The following is a 14,825-nucleotide window of genomic DNA, read 5'->3' as shown; positions in this document are numbered from 1 at the left end:
AATGACACTTTTTAAAAATCAACTTATATGGGGACATTTCTATGTACCTTTCAGGCTGTCCTATAGGCCTATAATGCATCATCAAACCTAAGGAACCAATCTTTTCTACTAGGATTAACAATTTTCTTCAAATTTTTTTTAAATCTTTATTAGATACTTTTGCTAATCCACTTGGCTGGGGGTGATATGCAGTGGAAATCTTATATTTAATTTCATATTTCATGATTAATATTTTATTTTTTTTTATTGCATAAGTGACTTGCTCTACTAATTATAACTCTATGTGTTCCAAATATGTTAAAAATGATTTTTTTAAAAATCATTGAACTCTTGAAGAATCACACTCAGATATTGCTACTGCTTCAATCTATTCAGATATATACTCTATTGCAATCAAAATGTAAACATTTTCTAATGATGGCACAAACGGTCCCAAGAAATTTATTCCCCGAATAGCAAGTATCACAACTTCCAAAATATAATTTAAGGGCATTTTATTTCTCTTAGAAATATTGCATCCTTGTTTACATCTATCGCATCTCTTAATATATTCATTCACATCCTTAAATAGAGTAAACTAGTAAAATCTCAATTATAATATTTTAGTAACAATTCCAAAACGTCCAAAATGCTCTCTAAATTCAGAATCAAGACATGATTTTATGATTTTTCTACCTCCTATAAGGGGATATATTTCTTTTAATAATCTGGTCCTTACACTTTCTAAAAAGATAGGGATCATCCCGGAAGCAGAATCTAGCATCAGACAAGATTTTTTCTCTAGTTGTATTACAGATCGAATGGAATGATTCCATTCATAATTAAGTTCACTATATTTGCATATTAAGAAATGATCTGATTAGTGATCGAAAGTAGTTGCTTATCCGAAAAACTCTTATTAAAATTACCAAATGACTCCTTAGAGTTTTTCTGCTCATGCCTAGAAAAGTGATCAACCACTTGGTTCTAAGTATCTTTCATATCCATCATCCATATATCAAATTCTTGTAAAAATATCTATTTGATCAAACTGGCTTTAACATTCTTCTTAGTTACATGGTATTTGATAGTAGAGTTATTAGTGCAAACATTTAATTTGGTTCCTATCAGTTAGGATAAAAATTTATCAAATACATATTTTATGATCAATCTCTTTTTTAGTGGTGCTGTAATTAACTTAAGTCTTATTAAGTGTCCCATTGACACGATATATTACATGAAAAATCTTTTCCTTTTTTGGCCTAGTACCGCTCTTAAAGTGTAATCACTAGCGTCACAGAAACTCAAAAGGAAATTCCCAATCGGTGCAATGATCACAAGTGCAGTGATTGTTTTTTTTTCAAAAGTTCAAAAGTTGATAGGCATTTATCATTGAAAACAAAAGACAGGTCCTTCTCTAACAAATGTCACAAAAGCTTGGAAATCTTAGAAAAGAATTTTATATATCTACGGTATAATCCTACAAGCCTTGAAAAACTCATAATGCTTCTGATAAAATTAGGTGCGAGTAATTTTTCTATCACCTGAATTTTAATCTGATCTACCTTCACCCCTTTCTCGTATACCTATGCCTTAAAACACCATAAAATAACATTTTTTTACAATTCAGCTTCAAATTAACTTTTTTACATCTTTGAAAAAATTTAGAAAGATGTTTCAGACATGAATCAAAGCATGTGCTAAGCACGAAAAAGTTATCCATGAAAACTTCAATATCTTTCTCTCTAAAATACTAAAAGATAGATATCATGCACATTTGCAATGTTGCAGAAGCATTGCAATGTCTGAATGATATCATCTTAAAAGAAAATGTTTTGTAGCGACCGGTGAAAGTGATCTTTTCTTGATCTTTTGAAGCTATAATAATTTGGTGATAATCATAATATTCATCTAGGAAGCAGAAATAAGGGTGTCTTGCCAATCAATCAAGCATTTGGTCAAGAAAATTCACGATAAAATGGTCATTACTAGTTGCTTTGTTCAACTTCTTATAATCTATGCTAATCCTCTATCCAGTGACATTCCTAGTTGCGTATAAGTTCGTTCTTATCATTCTCCATTAAACTCCACCCTTCTTGGGTACACAATGAATAAAGTTAAGCCATGCACTATTAGATATAAGATAGAGAATTATTGCATCTAACCACTTCAGGTTCTCCTTTTTAACTACCTTCTTCATCACTGAGTTTAACATACTCTGGGGTTCAGCTTTAGGTTCATGATTTTCCTTCATTAATAATCTGTGAATGCATATGGAAGGGCTGAGTCCTTTAATATCTAAAATACTCCGCCGAATGCTTTCCTAAACCTTCTCAAAACTTTTATCAACTTTGTCTCTTGCAACTTACTCAATTCAGCAGAAATAATAATATGGAAAGTTGAAGATCCTTCCGAAAATACATTATTTTAGTTGCGTAGGAGAATTTTAAGTTCTAGTTTAACTGCCTTAACTATATAAGGAACTAAAGGCTTGACATTGGTTATGGTATCTATAATCTAAAATCTTTCTCTAATAAGGATCGCCACTAATAGTAGAACATATTTTTCCTTAGGACTTTAACTATAATCCTCAATCAAATTGGGCTCTACTTGGTCCAACTCCATAGCCTCTCTAAACTAGCTCTTAATCAACACATCCACTGTATCTAGCCAATAACCCATACCATTAGGGTCATGAGGAAATTCATTGATTTTGACACATTGAAATTGACTTTTTGATCATTGACTCATTGTAAGCTCCCATTTTTTGACACCTATTGTGGCCTTTTCTGTGGCAAGAAAATGTTTACCTAGGATAATTGGGATCTTCTTATCTTCCTCTATATCTAAGATAATAAAACCGTTACGGAAGATAAATTTATTAACCTTAACAAGAACGTCTTCTATAACCCTTCTAGGATAGGTAAGAGAACGAGTAACTATTTGAAGGGTTATCATGGTTGGCTGAAATTCTTGTAATCATAATCTTCTAAAAATAGATAAAGACATAAGATTGATATAGACCCTTAAATCACATAAGGCTTTACCAAATATTTTTTCCTATAATACAGGGACTGGTGAAACTACTCAAATTCTTAAGTTTTTGTGAAAGTTTCCTTTGAAGGATAAAATTATATTTCTCTATTAGGGACAGTCTCAAAGTCACATAGTTTTCGTTTCTTATTCATATTGTCCTCCATGAATTTCACTTAATTAAGCATATGTTCTAAAGCTTCAATAAAATGATGTTAATTGTAAGCTTCTTGAACACCTAAAAATATGAAGATTTGTTGGTCTAACTTGTGTTTTTGGAGACTCTCAAAAAATGGTGTTAGTGGCCTCTTATGTTCTTTCCGAGGAAATGAGTCTGATTTGCCCAAGTGTGGGGCAAGATTTTCATTTATTCTTTTAGGCTCAGGTTCAGGATCTTTTGTCTTAGAGTCCTTCCTAATTACTTCTTCCAATTCTTTCTCTCTCCTTATTCTAATGGCTTTCACCCGCTCTTATCCTTTCTCTTTTAGATCCACTTTAGTGTTACTAGGTAACGTCTCCTGAGGTCTATTACTTAAAGAATTAGCTATTTGCTCTAATTGATTGTCGATATGTTTTATAATTGTAACTTGACTTTGTAATTGATTTTCCATTTGTAATAATATTTTTTTCGAGGATAATTTATTTTCTTTGAATTGAGAATTGGAAGTGAATCATGGCGGGTAAGCTGGTTTTAGATTGTTATTACCCTAATTGTTTCAATTTCCCAAGGAGTTAGGTTGGTTGCTTCCCCAAGTCGGATTTCCTATATTTTGATTGTTGTTTTTCAATTAAAATTTTGGTGATTTCTCCGATCAAGGTTATAAGTATTGGAATAAGTTTTGTTGGGTGTTACGAGAGTTAATCAAACAACAATAGGAAGATCAAATTTTATTATGGAAATGAAATAGTAAATTACAACCAACATGTGAAAATCTGAAATTGCAACAAATAACAACACAATCTCAAGTTAGGGGTGGTGGTGGTCAACGAGGATGTGGAAGGTGGCGCAAGGGTGGAGAAGGTGGTTGTCATACAAAAAATAGTAAGACGGTTGTTTCCCCAGTGCCCGACAACAAGCAAACAATAGGGAGTGATGTGGGAGGGCTGTCTGGGGAGATGGCAACAAGGATGGAGGGCTGAAATTGGTGAAGGTAGCAAGGATAGAGGGCTCGACAACAATAACAGTGAAGGTGGAGGGCTAGAATAGCAATGACAACGAAGATGATGGGTTATGGACTGTGAGACAACAAGAGGAGTGCTACCCTATTATGGGTCAACGAGAAAGAAGGCGTTTTAGAGGTGCTGACAACAAAGTGAGTTTCCGGGAAGGTGACAACAAGTCGGATGGGAGAGTGTTGAGGATGAGAAAATCGAGGATAAATAGCACATCGGGAGTCAAATATAATCGGATCACTACTCACCCTTGAATACAATCCTAGAAAAGGAAAACTTGGAGACATTGACGACTTTCCCAAGTGATAACTTAGAAAAACTTAAAACCTAAACATATGAAGTAAATACACATGTCCTAGATAATTAGGATTGGGCCCATTGTTGAACGAAGGCACCAAGTTAAGAGGAGTTTATTAGCTCTACCGCCTGGACCAATCAGTCTAGGTACTGTAATTGCGGGAAGCCTCGTGTGTGCTTCCATTTTCAGAAGCAGGAGGTACTCCTGTGTCCCACTCGTAAGTGGGAGACACTCCTACTTCAGTTTCTTTGGGTTGGGGAGCTTCAAACTCTTCATCGAAGCTTCTGTCTCCTCATAGTACGTCGGGTTGGCCATGTTGAAAGTGGTAGAAATATGACAATCTCCTGATAATTCAATTATTTAGGTGTTGTCATTTCAAAACACATCCTGATAGAATAAAATATTCGTCCTCCTTTTCTACAATCAAAATTGGAGCTGCATGTGGATGAGTATCCTCATGAACCAAGCTTGATCCATCAAATTTGTAATTGGCTTCTTCCACTCATACTCATCTGAGTGTATCTGATAATTAAGTATGTATGGAGGAATCAATTATGAGATTAAATATATGGCAGACTAAGCAACTCTCAATAGAAACCATTCAGGAGAGATCTCTTCTTCTCCGGTAGGATTTGGATCCTATTGTAGGATGTTCCTTTTCCAAAAGATCATGAGGCAATTTTCAACGCCATGGTGCTTCCATATTGTCTGATCATCTGTCGGTGGGTATTTTGTTGAATTGATATTACTGCCCAAATGACTATATTGTCTTATAGAAGGGGCTCCAAAGAGTCATTTCTGATATGTTGAATCTCCATCCATAGGGGCAAATCAGAAGTTTGGTTATAAATCTTGAAATTCTCTTATTTGAGGTTGTTTTGTATCTGACATTGACTCCTCAAAGTCATGACCCTTTTGGACATCTAATATCAGGACTAATGCTTCTCTCAATGCTTGCAGAGTAATAATTCAAGGCACCACAATCGCATACTCTGCATGAATGCCCATTACCTCAAACTTACTACCTTCTAGCACAACCAAGATTAATTTACTTGGTCTCTCTCTCCTGGGTTCAACTGAAATCGTTGGCATCTCTTTCTCATATGCTGGAAGTTGATAATCCTCTCTGAAATTTTTATTTTCTCCTAAATCATTGTTTATTACTTCAACTGCTCTCTGATCAGTGAAAGAGATCATTCTTCTGTTTGGGCAATCCGATTTAATATGCCTAAATTTGTGACACTTGATACACTTTTACTAGGGACAAATTTGAGAATGCGGATTGGTATCATCTGTTCTCCGCTCTAAACTAGTGTTTCCTTATGCGGGATAGGCTTGAATGTTCTGCTGGGTGTGCTATTGCTACCTGATTCTTAGGTTAAACTTTGTCTGTAAGATGTGAAAGTCATCCAATGATGTTGTTTATCCGCTTTTGACACTAGGGTTGAAACATCCTACCTGTCCAAAACATGATGTTGTCTATTCGCTTTTGACACTAGGGTTGAAACATCCCGCATGTACAAAAGTAGATGGTACTGACGCTGCATTTCTCATTTCATCTTTTAGATCAAATAGTATTTATATTGTTCCCTTCTCACTGTCGAATAATCTTCAAGTTCTTTCAACAAAAAAATGCACTACTTATTTTGCTAGCTACTAGTTTCTCCATTCTGTTCGGTGGGGCTTCCTATTACTCAAATACACGTTCAACTATCCAGATCTACTCAAAGAACTCATTCGAATCAATATAGCCTTCAAAATATAATAAATCTACTTTTTATTTTAAGATTCTGGATTCTTTGATATTTCATGCAAATCTTCAGGTAGTGGTTTTTCATCTCGAAAATATGCCTCATCAAAGGGATTCACTCTATTCTTTAGACTTGGCAAGTCACTATTATGACTATGAGTGACCCTTTCAAATTGACTCCTGTCAAAGGCAGTAAGTCGTTGTTGCATGGAATGATTTTCCGTCTCAGAGATGATTTCCAAACATCTCTTTGTGAGCTTCTTATAAACGATATTGTGGCATTTCTCCTCGAACAAGTTTTCGACAAATGTTTCTTCGGTGGCGTGGTTGGGGTTTCAGTTTGGGTAGGTGGGAGAGGATGTATAGGGATGATGTTGGGTGATGGGAAAGAAAATTTTTTAGTGGCTAGTTAGAAAAATCAGCAAAGGGAAGGTTTTTGTATGGAGGTGTGGTTATATATTAGTGGATACTAGAAACTCTCGGATAAAATTAGGGTTAGACTAGCTCTAATACCAATTGATATTTGAGATGACCAAAAAATGATAGGAAAACTGAATTTTATTATGAAAATCAAATGGGATATTACAACCAACATGCAAAAATCTAAAATTGCAACAATTACATTGCAAACTCAAGCTAGGGGTGGATCAAAGGGTGGTTGTGGTGGTTGGTGAGATTTTCGAAGGTGACGTGGGGGGCGAAAATAGAGTTGACAAGTAGAAAATAACAAGGATGTTGTTTCTTCAGAGTTGAGCAACAAACAAACAATAGGGAGCAATGTTGGTGACAATAATAAAGAAAGAGGGTTGGACAGCAGCGACAGTGGAGAATTGCGAACACATCAATATCATGGACACTAGCTATTCTTCTGAGGTTGACTCTCTCAAAAGGCAATTGAAAATTGTTTGTAGCCATTACTTCTATAATTTTATAAATCTCAAAAGGTTTATACATTAAAGAAACACCCAACTGTAGCGTCTATAATAGAACTCAACGATCTCACTAGCCCGTTATAAAAAAAGTTTGAATTATCAACCTATTTGGGTAGGAGTGGTGTGGGTATTTTTTATGCAACTCCTTAAACTTCTCGTAGGCTTCATAGATTTACTCACTTTCCAACCAGGCAAAAGAGGTTATGTCATTCTTCAACATGATGCCATTTTTAGTGGATGGGAAGTTTTGTTAGGAATTTTTTGGTAGGTCAGTCCATGTGGTGTTGGACCTTGGTGCTAAGGAATTAAACTACATTCATAGCCTTATCTTTATGTGAAAAAGGTAATATCCTAAGTCTAACAACATCATTAGAGACACTGTTATACCTAAAGATGGCATTTAGTTCTTGAAAGTTCGCTAAGTGTTGATTAGGGTCTTTAGTGGGCAATCTTTCAAACTGGTCTAGAACAACTATTGTTAATTCAACTGAAGTCGCGCTCATGGGGTTAGTTGAAAGTGCTGGTGTCTCTTTTTTATTGGTTGACAGTTGAGGAACCTCTCTAAAATCGTCATCTTTTACATGATCACTATTTATTTCTTCAACTACTTCCTAATCAGTGAAATAGATCATTTTTTTGGTTGTGCAATCTAATTGAATATGCCCAAATCAGTGATACTTGAAACACTTCCTAATTGGGATGAATTTGGAAATGCAGTACTTTGACTCCATGGGTGAGATTGGCTTGGATGTTCCTTTGAGTGTACTCTTGCTATAAGATCTTTGGTTGAACTTTGCCTATAAGATGTGGTCATCCGGTAACACTATCTCTTCATTTTTTAAGTTAGGGTCTGTATATTCTGTTCGTAATGAACTGATATATATTGGCGTTGCATCTCCCATTTCATATGGGACCAAATAGTGTTTTATCTTTCCTCTCGCGTAAATGTTAGTGTTTCAAATTTTATCACCCAAATAATGCACTCTTCTTTAAAGCGCTAGCAGCTAGTTTCACCATTCTGTCCGGTGGGATGTCCTGATACTCGAATAAAATTTCCACAGTCTGGTGTGACTCGATGAACTCGTCCCTTTCCAAGTGGTCGTCAAATTATGGAAAATCCATAGTTACTTCAAAATCCTGGGTTCTTGGATATTTTTTAGGTCAAATATTCGGGATAGATGTTCTTCATCCTTGGAATCTGCATGATGGAAAAAATTCACTTCATTTCCTCCATTTAGAAAGTCACTGTTATGTAGACTAATGACTCGTTTGAATGGCCTCTCGAAGGTGGTAAACTTTTGTTGCAGTTGGAGAATTTCCTGCCGTACATCCTCCATAGAAGGTTCCCGGACATTCCTTTGCGGATTTCTCATAAACGATATTGTGGAGATGAACTTTAACTGTTTAGTTAAATTGTAATAGTAATAGACATCTCAAATCGTAAATTTTGACAATTTAGTTATTTCGAATAAATTAGAGAATTTCTGCAGACCTTTTTGACTAAATTATATTTGATGAAGGTGAACAAAGTTCTAGTGCTTGCAGTTCATTTAGCTTTGGATTTGGGCGTATATTTCAAGCTCCTTGCAATTTAGGCAGTTGCATGTTTTGCAGGTATGTTTTCTGACGTATAGATTCTGATTTGCTTCATCTAACTTTTTTTGAACTTTTAATTTCAACCTTTTGTTGCATCATCCGTTGAATTGTTTTCTTTGCAATATTATGTATATTTAAGTTGATTCCCTTATGAAGATCCAGATGGGCATAGAATTTTAATTTGCTATTCAGTTCCATCCGAAAGGAAATTTTAGAGGCCATTTGCTATGAACGCTCTCTTTTTTCCGTCAACGGAGATATAATTACATTCCATTTAAATCCTATCTATTTACTTATCTAAAACCTAAACTTCAATTTTTACATCTATGTCCGCCTACCTATATGCATGAAACGGTGTATTTCATTTTTTTGAAAATTAAAATAGCGGTATTTTTGACGTGATATGAAAGATTTGGGTGGTAAAAATGTAAAAGGTATTCTTTAGGTGTTAAATATGTAAATACATAGCAATTGGGTGGTATGTATGTAAACGCCCATTATTTCTAATTTCTGCAGTCTAACTGGAAGAGAGATAGTTTTGGAAGACATTTCTTGAACATTATTTCAATTTGGCTGGTATGCATGTAAATGCCCAATGTTTCCAAATATATTTTTTTCACAACAATATTTATTGATTCCTGTGAATTTAAGCATGAAGAGTTGAACCATATAAGTATCTTTTGTCCTTTTGATGTGTACGGGTGTAGTGTTAAAAAATAAGGAGTCTCACATTATGGATGGATGCGAGAAAAAAGTTAGTCCATAAAACTAATAATATGATAGAATCTTGAAATATAAATACTCACAGGTAAATAATGAAATTAGTAGATATTTTGATTTATTAGAAGAAAACTATCTTATGTATTTAAGAAATTAAATGAGTTGGAGAAAAAAATAAGGAGATTGATAGCTTAGGTTTTGAATCAGAATTGTTGGAAATGATGATGGATTAGTTTTTGCTGAATAATTATGCTATGAAATTTAGATTTGTGATAACGTATGTGTAAAGCAATTATCCAAATCATGCTTGGTCATGTAAGTAATTTTCATTGTTCAAACTATGGCAGTGAGTGAATTTTAATATCAAATGAAAACAATGAACTACATATTAAAGAAATAATGATATGACAATAGTTGATTATTGATTCCCAAAAGCTTCATTTATTTAAAAGCTTTCATTCTTGAACGGTAGCTTAAACATCAACGGTGCAAAGAATTATGTGAGCAGAAATTAGGATCATTTGTAGATGATTTCATTATACAATAACAAGGATTTAATTATTTCTAGCTTTCATTTAAAATTGATGCATAACACTAACATTGCCAAGTCCTAAGCCTTAGATGTGAAAAGTCGGGGGCTGTGTTAGGTAGCGACAATCAACGTAAAATTTTGTTGAAAACTCATGACATGAATCCTTTAAATCATTGTGTAAATGATGCTAGCGCATCCCGTAGAAGCAACACACAAAATGACCTAAATACATTGAAAAATGTGCAAGGGTCACCGACGGGTGGCGTTAAGGAAATAAGGAGTCCCGCATTATTGATGGATGCGAGAAAAAACCTGGTTCATGAAACTAATCATGAATAAGAATTTGAAAGATAATATTGTGAAGATTAATAAATTTGGAGAAAATTATATCTTTAATGATTGTTATTTATACTAAGACTCTTAATGCTGTAAACGTTGATGCGCCTCAAGTAGGTTTAGATATATGCTCAAAAAGAAAAATTTTGGAATGACCAAGAAGTGTTAATGCAAATGATACCTCTTGAAGAAATAATTTTCATTATGTTGGTTGTGTGATAGAAGATTTTAGAATTATTCGTGGTGGCTACGATTTTAGAGCGATTAAAAAAGAATGTAGAGCAATATTAAATTTTGCTTTAACTTATGATTTTATTTTTGCTAATAATTTATTTAAGAAATGAGATGAACATGTTATCATTTAGAAGGATGGATCTAAGAAATACATTAATTTTCTTCTTATGAGAAAAAGTAATCATCGAGATTGTAAAGATTTTAAGGTCATTCCAAGTGAAAATTTAAGTACTCATCATTGATTTTTTGTTTTGACTTTAAGTTGAAGGGTTGGATGATGAAAAATACAACAACATATTATCATATAATTAGATTATGATACTCAAAATACACAAATGAAATTATTTTTATGAGTAAACCTTAAAATCATAATATTTGGTATGTTCATGAAGAGGCTAATATAATGTGAAATAATATAAAGAACGGTATTAAGCAAGTTTAAAAGGATGTACTTGGAGAATCAAAAGGAATATCTTTTATAAATAAAAAATAGTTGGTGGTGGAATAATAATATACAAGAAAAGATAAAATATAAGAAGCCTTGCTATTTTTTTTTTTAATGTCAAAGCTTAGAAAATTGGAAAAAAAATATAAAGTGGCTCATAGGGAGCCTAAGAAAATAATTTGTGATGCTAAGAATTCTATATTTAGTGTTCTTTATAATAAATTAGATATTAAAGGGGGTGAAGGCCATTATATATACATATATATATATATATATGTATATACTTATATATATATATATTAGCCAAAAAAAGATACAAGAATAGTGATAATTTAGTTCAAATAAAGTGTATCAAAGATAATAGTAATAAAACGCTTTTCTTCGATGAGGATATTTATCATAGTTGGGTGAGCTATTTTGATAAATTTTTTAATAAAGTTTTGAAAATATGATCAAATTTAGTGATCTTAATATATTTAATAATTTTTAAACTTTTTGTTTTTACATTTGCATTAGTAAAATGGAAGTTGAGGAGGTTTTAAAGAAAAAATGAATGGTGAAAATTAATAGGACCTGATGATATCCCAATAGAAGTATGAAAATGTTTAGGGAATTCAAGAATTTCTTGGTTCACTAAACTTTTTAATGTAATTTTATAAACTAAAAAGATGTTCGAGAAGTGGATGAAGCGTATTCTGGTCTCTAGTTTTAAGGACAAAGGGGTTGCACAAAATTGTTTAAATTATACAAGAGTTAAGTCAATGTGTTGGACATTAAAATTATGGGAGAGAATAATTCAATATAGGTTAAAACGTGACATAAAGATTGCTCAAAATCAGTTTATAGTTATTCTGGGCAAGTCTACTATGGAAGTTATATATTTATTGAGAGACTTGATGAAGAAGTACAGAGAGAAAAGAGGGATTACATATGATTTTTGTTGATTTAGAAAAACTTATGATAAGGTACTAAGAGAAGCAATTTAGAGTAATTAAAAAGAAAATGTTGGTATGACTTTTATTTACGTCATTAAATATCTTTATACTAGAGGTGTTACTTTTGTTCGAACAGAAGGAGAATTAGTCAAGTATTTTCCTATTTCAATTGGATTATATCAGGGATCCACTTTAGGCCCATATTTTTTTGCTTTAGTTATGGATGTTCTTACTGGATATTTACAGGAGGATGCACCTTAGTGAATGTTTTTTGCTATATCTTTATTGTGGATAAGGCTAGAGAAAGAGTTCAGGAAGAACTTTAATTATGGATGTCAACATTAGAATTTAACGACTTTTGTTTGAGTAACTCTATAACTGAATACATGTAATGTAGTTTTAGTAGTAGTAGATCTGGTGGAGGGGTTGCAATAATGGTTGATTAAAATGAGTGAACATTTGTAGATATCTTTCGTGTATTTTTCAAAATGATGACGATATAGATGGTGGTGTTATTTGTAGAATTCATGTTAAATGGTTGAAGTTGAGGATTGCATTGGCCCTATTGTGGGATAGATGAGCACCACTTAGACTTAAAGGAAAATCTAATAAGATGGTGGTGGGACCAGCAATGCTTTATGGTGTAGAATGTTGGCCTATAAAATAGAAGCATAAAACTGAGTTAAGTGTTGCTAAGATAAGCATGCTTAAGTGAATGAATGGCTTTACACTTAGGGACAAAATGTGAAACAAATATATCTGTGAAAGGACTATATAATTTTGTTTTATCGTTTGGATTAATTGATGATATGGCATTATTTTATTTGGTATACTCTTCAAAAACAATTTCTTCTTTAAAACTCTCATTTAATAAGTTCAAATAGTATTTCCATCTTTCTTTGATGTGTTGGTCCTTAATTAACTTGCTATCATTTAGGCTTCTAATGCATCTAATTTGGAATCAGGACAATTGCATGAGCAAAATACTATTCAACGTTGTTCATTAAATTTGAATTTTTGGTTAGCATCAAAAGAACTTTTCTTGCTGTTTTTTTTAAATTGATGAGTGCTTCATGTGCTATACTTCATGGTAGAAACGATGATGCCACTCTGAATTATGGGAACATTTGTGACACTACGATGCTATTTTGTGGCCAAGTATGTAAATATCTTATTTTTCTCTATCTTTTATTATAGTTGAACACTTAATGAACATTAATTTTACATATCTTTTTTCTGTTGTAGTGCGGTAGAATGTTTCATGTTGGGTGTCTAAGGATTCATGGAATATGCGACATCAAGGTGTAAATATTTTCCATGTTATAACTAAAATAAGTATTTTTCTTCAAGCAACACCCTATGCCCAACACTAATGTCAAATTGTCATGGATAGGAAAGGCCGAACCCTCCCGATTCTTGGCTTTGTGGGGACAAATGCATTAAAGTCCGTGCTGATCTCTTGAATTTTTTTCAAGAAGGGCCCAGAAATATCTCTGAATCACTTTTGACTTCACTGCCTTTTTCTATAAGAAGCACATTACACAAGGAAACTAAAATTCATGTTCATTGGCAACTTTTGAGTGGCAGATTTCAGGATGGCAAAAGTGAATTACTACAACAGGCCACACAAATTTTCCAAGTAAGCTTTATGAACCATCATGCTCAGTCATATTCTGGGTGTCATTAAATATTTTAGGAAATGTGTTTTTCTGTTGTGTTTTTTACCATTCTTTTTTTTTTAATTGTATGCTTATTGCTATTTCTATTTCCATTTTTCTATTTTTAATTGTTAATATAACTAACTAGTCTTTTAAAAAGCTGAATTGTTCAAATCTTTTGCTATCTAAACTTGGTTAAAGTATTATGTTATCCTTTTGACTTTTTTTCTTCTATCATTTCATTATATATTGTGGAATTTATGAATCTGATTGCTGGGTGGAGCACGACACATTGCAAACTCATTGAATTCAATCAGCAAAACATAAGTGCAGCGGAAAATCAAGCTAAGTACAATCTCATGTTCACGCATAGTCAAAAGTTCACCCAAATAATGAAAAGTATCCTTGAGGAATGTTGCAAGGCCAGATGTGAGAATATTCAGTATTTGAGCACATGTATAAAAAAATGGAAGATTTACATAGCTGCCACACAATTCTAATGTATTTACCTATCTAACTTCTAAACATTGATATTTAGATTAATGCCACCTTGCCTATGCATGGAAAGATGTATTTCACATTTTAAAAATTGTGATCGTGGTAATTTTGATGTTGTATAAATTTGTGTATTACAATTGTAGAAGTTAAAGTTTGTGTTAGATATGTAAAGTCATGAGAATTGTGCGGTATGTATGTAAACGTCCTTAAAAATTTACCTCTGTCACAATTGAATTTGAACATTTAACACTTGAATCGGCATATACCTATGAATATAAGTTGTATAATATAAATTTAAGGAATGAACAACAATACACAAATTAATTTTAACATGAATCGAAACCAACCGCCAACAACAACTACATTCCAAGCACGTCCTGCCTGGGAAAACCATTACCCTTTCTCCTTTGCTCGATGCTGGCAAAGAATTCTTACAGCTCTCTATTCTAAACTTTATGGATTGTATAGAAATAGTCATCTTTGTCTACCAAAGTTGCATTTCTGAAAGAGAGGGGGTTTAGAAATTTATTGTCACTTTGGCATGCAACCATTAGAAAATGTATTTGTCATAGGATCTATTCCAGTAAGTGAAGTCTAACATTAAAAATCATTGTTCTTTTTATAATTGATGCAATCAGGTAGATTTTAAACAATGCTTTTAAAAGAACGCGTCGAAGTGCGCTTCACTAACAAAGCGCGTGAACGA

At 33.1% G+C, this 14,825-nt stretch overlaps 1 protein-coding gene across 1 annotated transcript in view; it reads left to right on the top strand.

Annotated features, from left to right (window-relative positions):
• The window catches only part of LOC110027738 (increased DNA methylation 1-like), a 42,366-nt gene that overhangs the window by 15,515 nt on the left and 12,026 nt on the right, over nt 1-14,825 (top strand). Inside the window, exons 8-11 of the mRNA XM_020729277.1 lie at nt 8,686-8,779; nt 13,058-13,121; nt 13,209-13,265; nt 13,357-13,602. Coding sequence (XP_020584936.1) covers nt 8,686-8,779; nt 13,058-13,121; nt 13,209-13,265; nt 13,357-13,602 — 461 coding nt within the window. The remainder of the gene's footprint in view (nt 1-8,685; nt 8,780-13,057; nt 13,122-13,208; nt 13,266-13,356; nt 13,603-14,825) is intronic.

This window comes from Phalaenopsis equestris, unplaced genomic scaffold (assembly GCF_001263595.1).
Source record: "Phalaenopsis equestris unplaced genomic scaffold, ASM126359v1 Scaffold000438, whole genome shotgun sequence".
Taxonomy (NCBI): Eukaryota; Viridiplantae; Streptophyta; class Magnoliopsida; order Asparagales; family Orchidaceae; genus Phalaenopsis; species Phalaenopsis equestris.
This window is presented reverse-complemented; position numbering and strand designations above follow the sequence as displayed.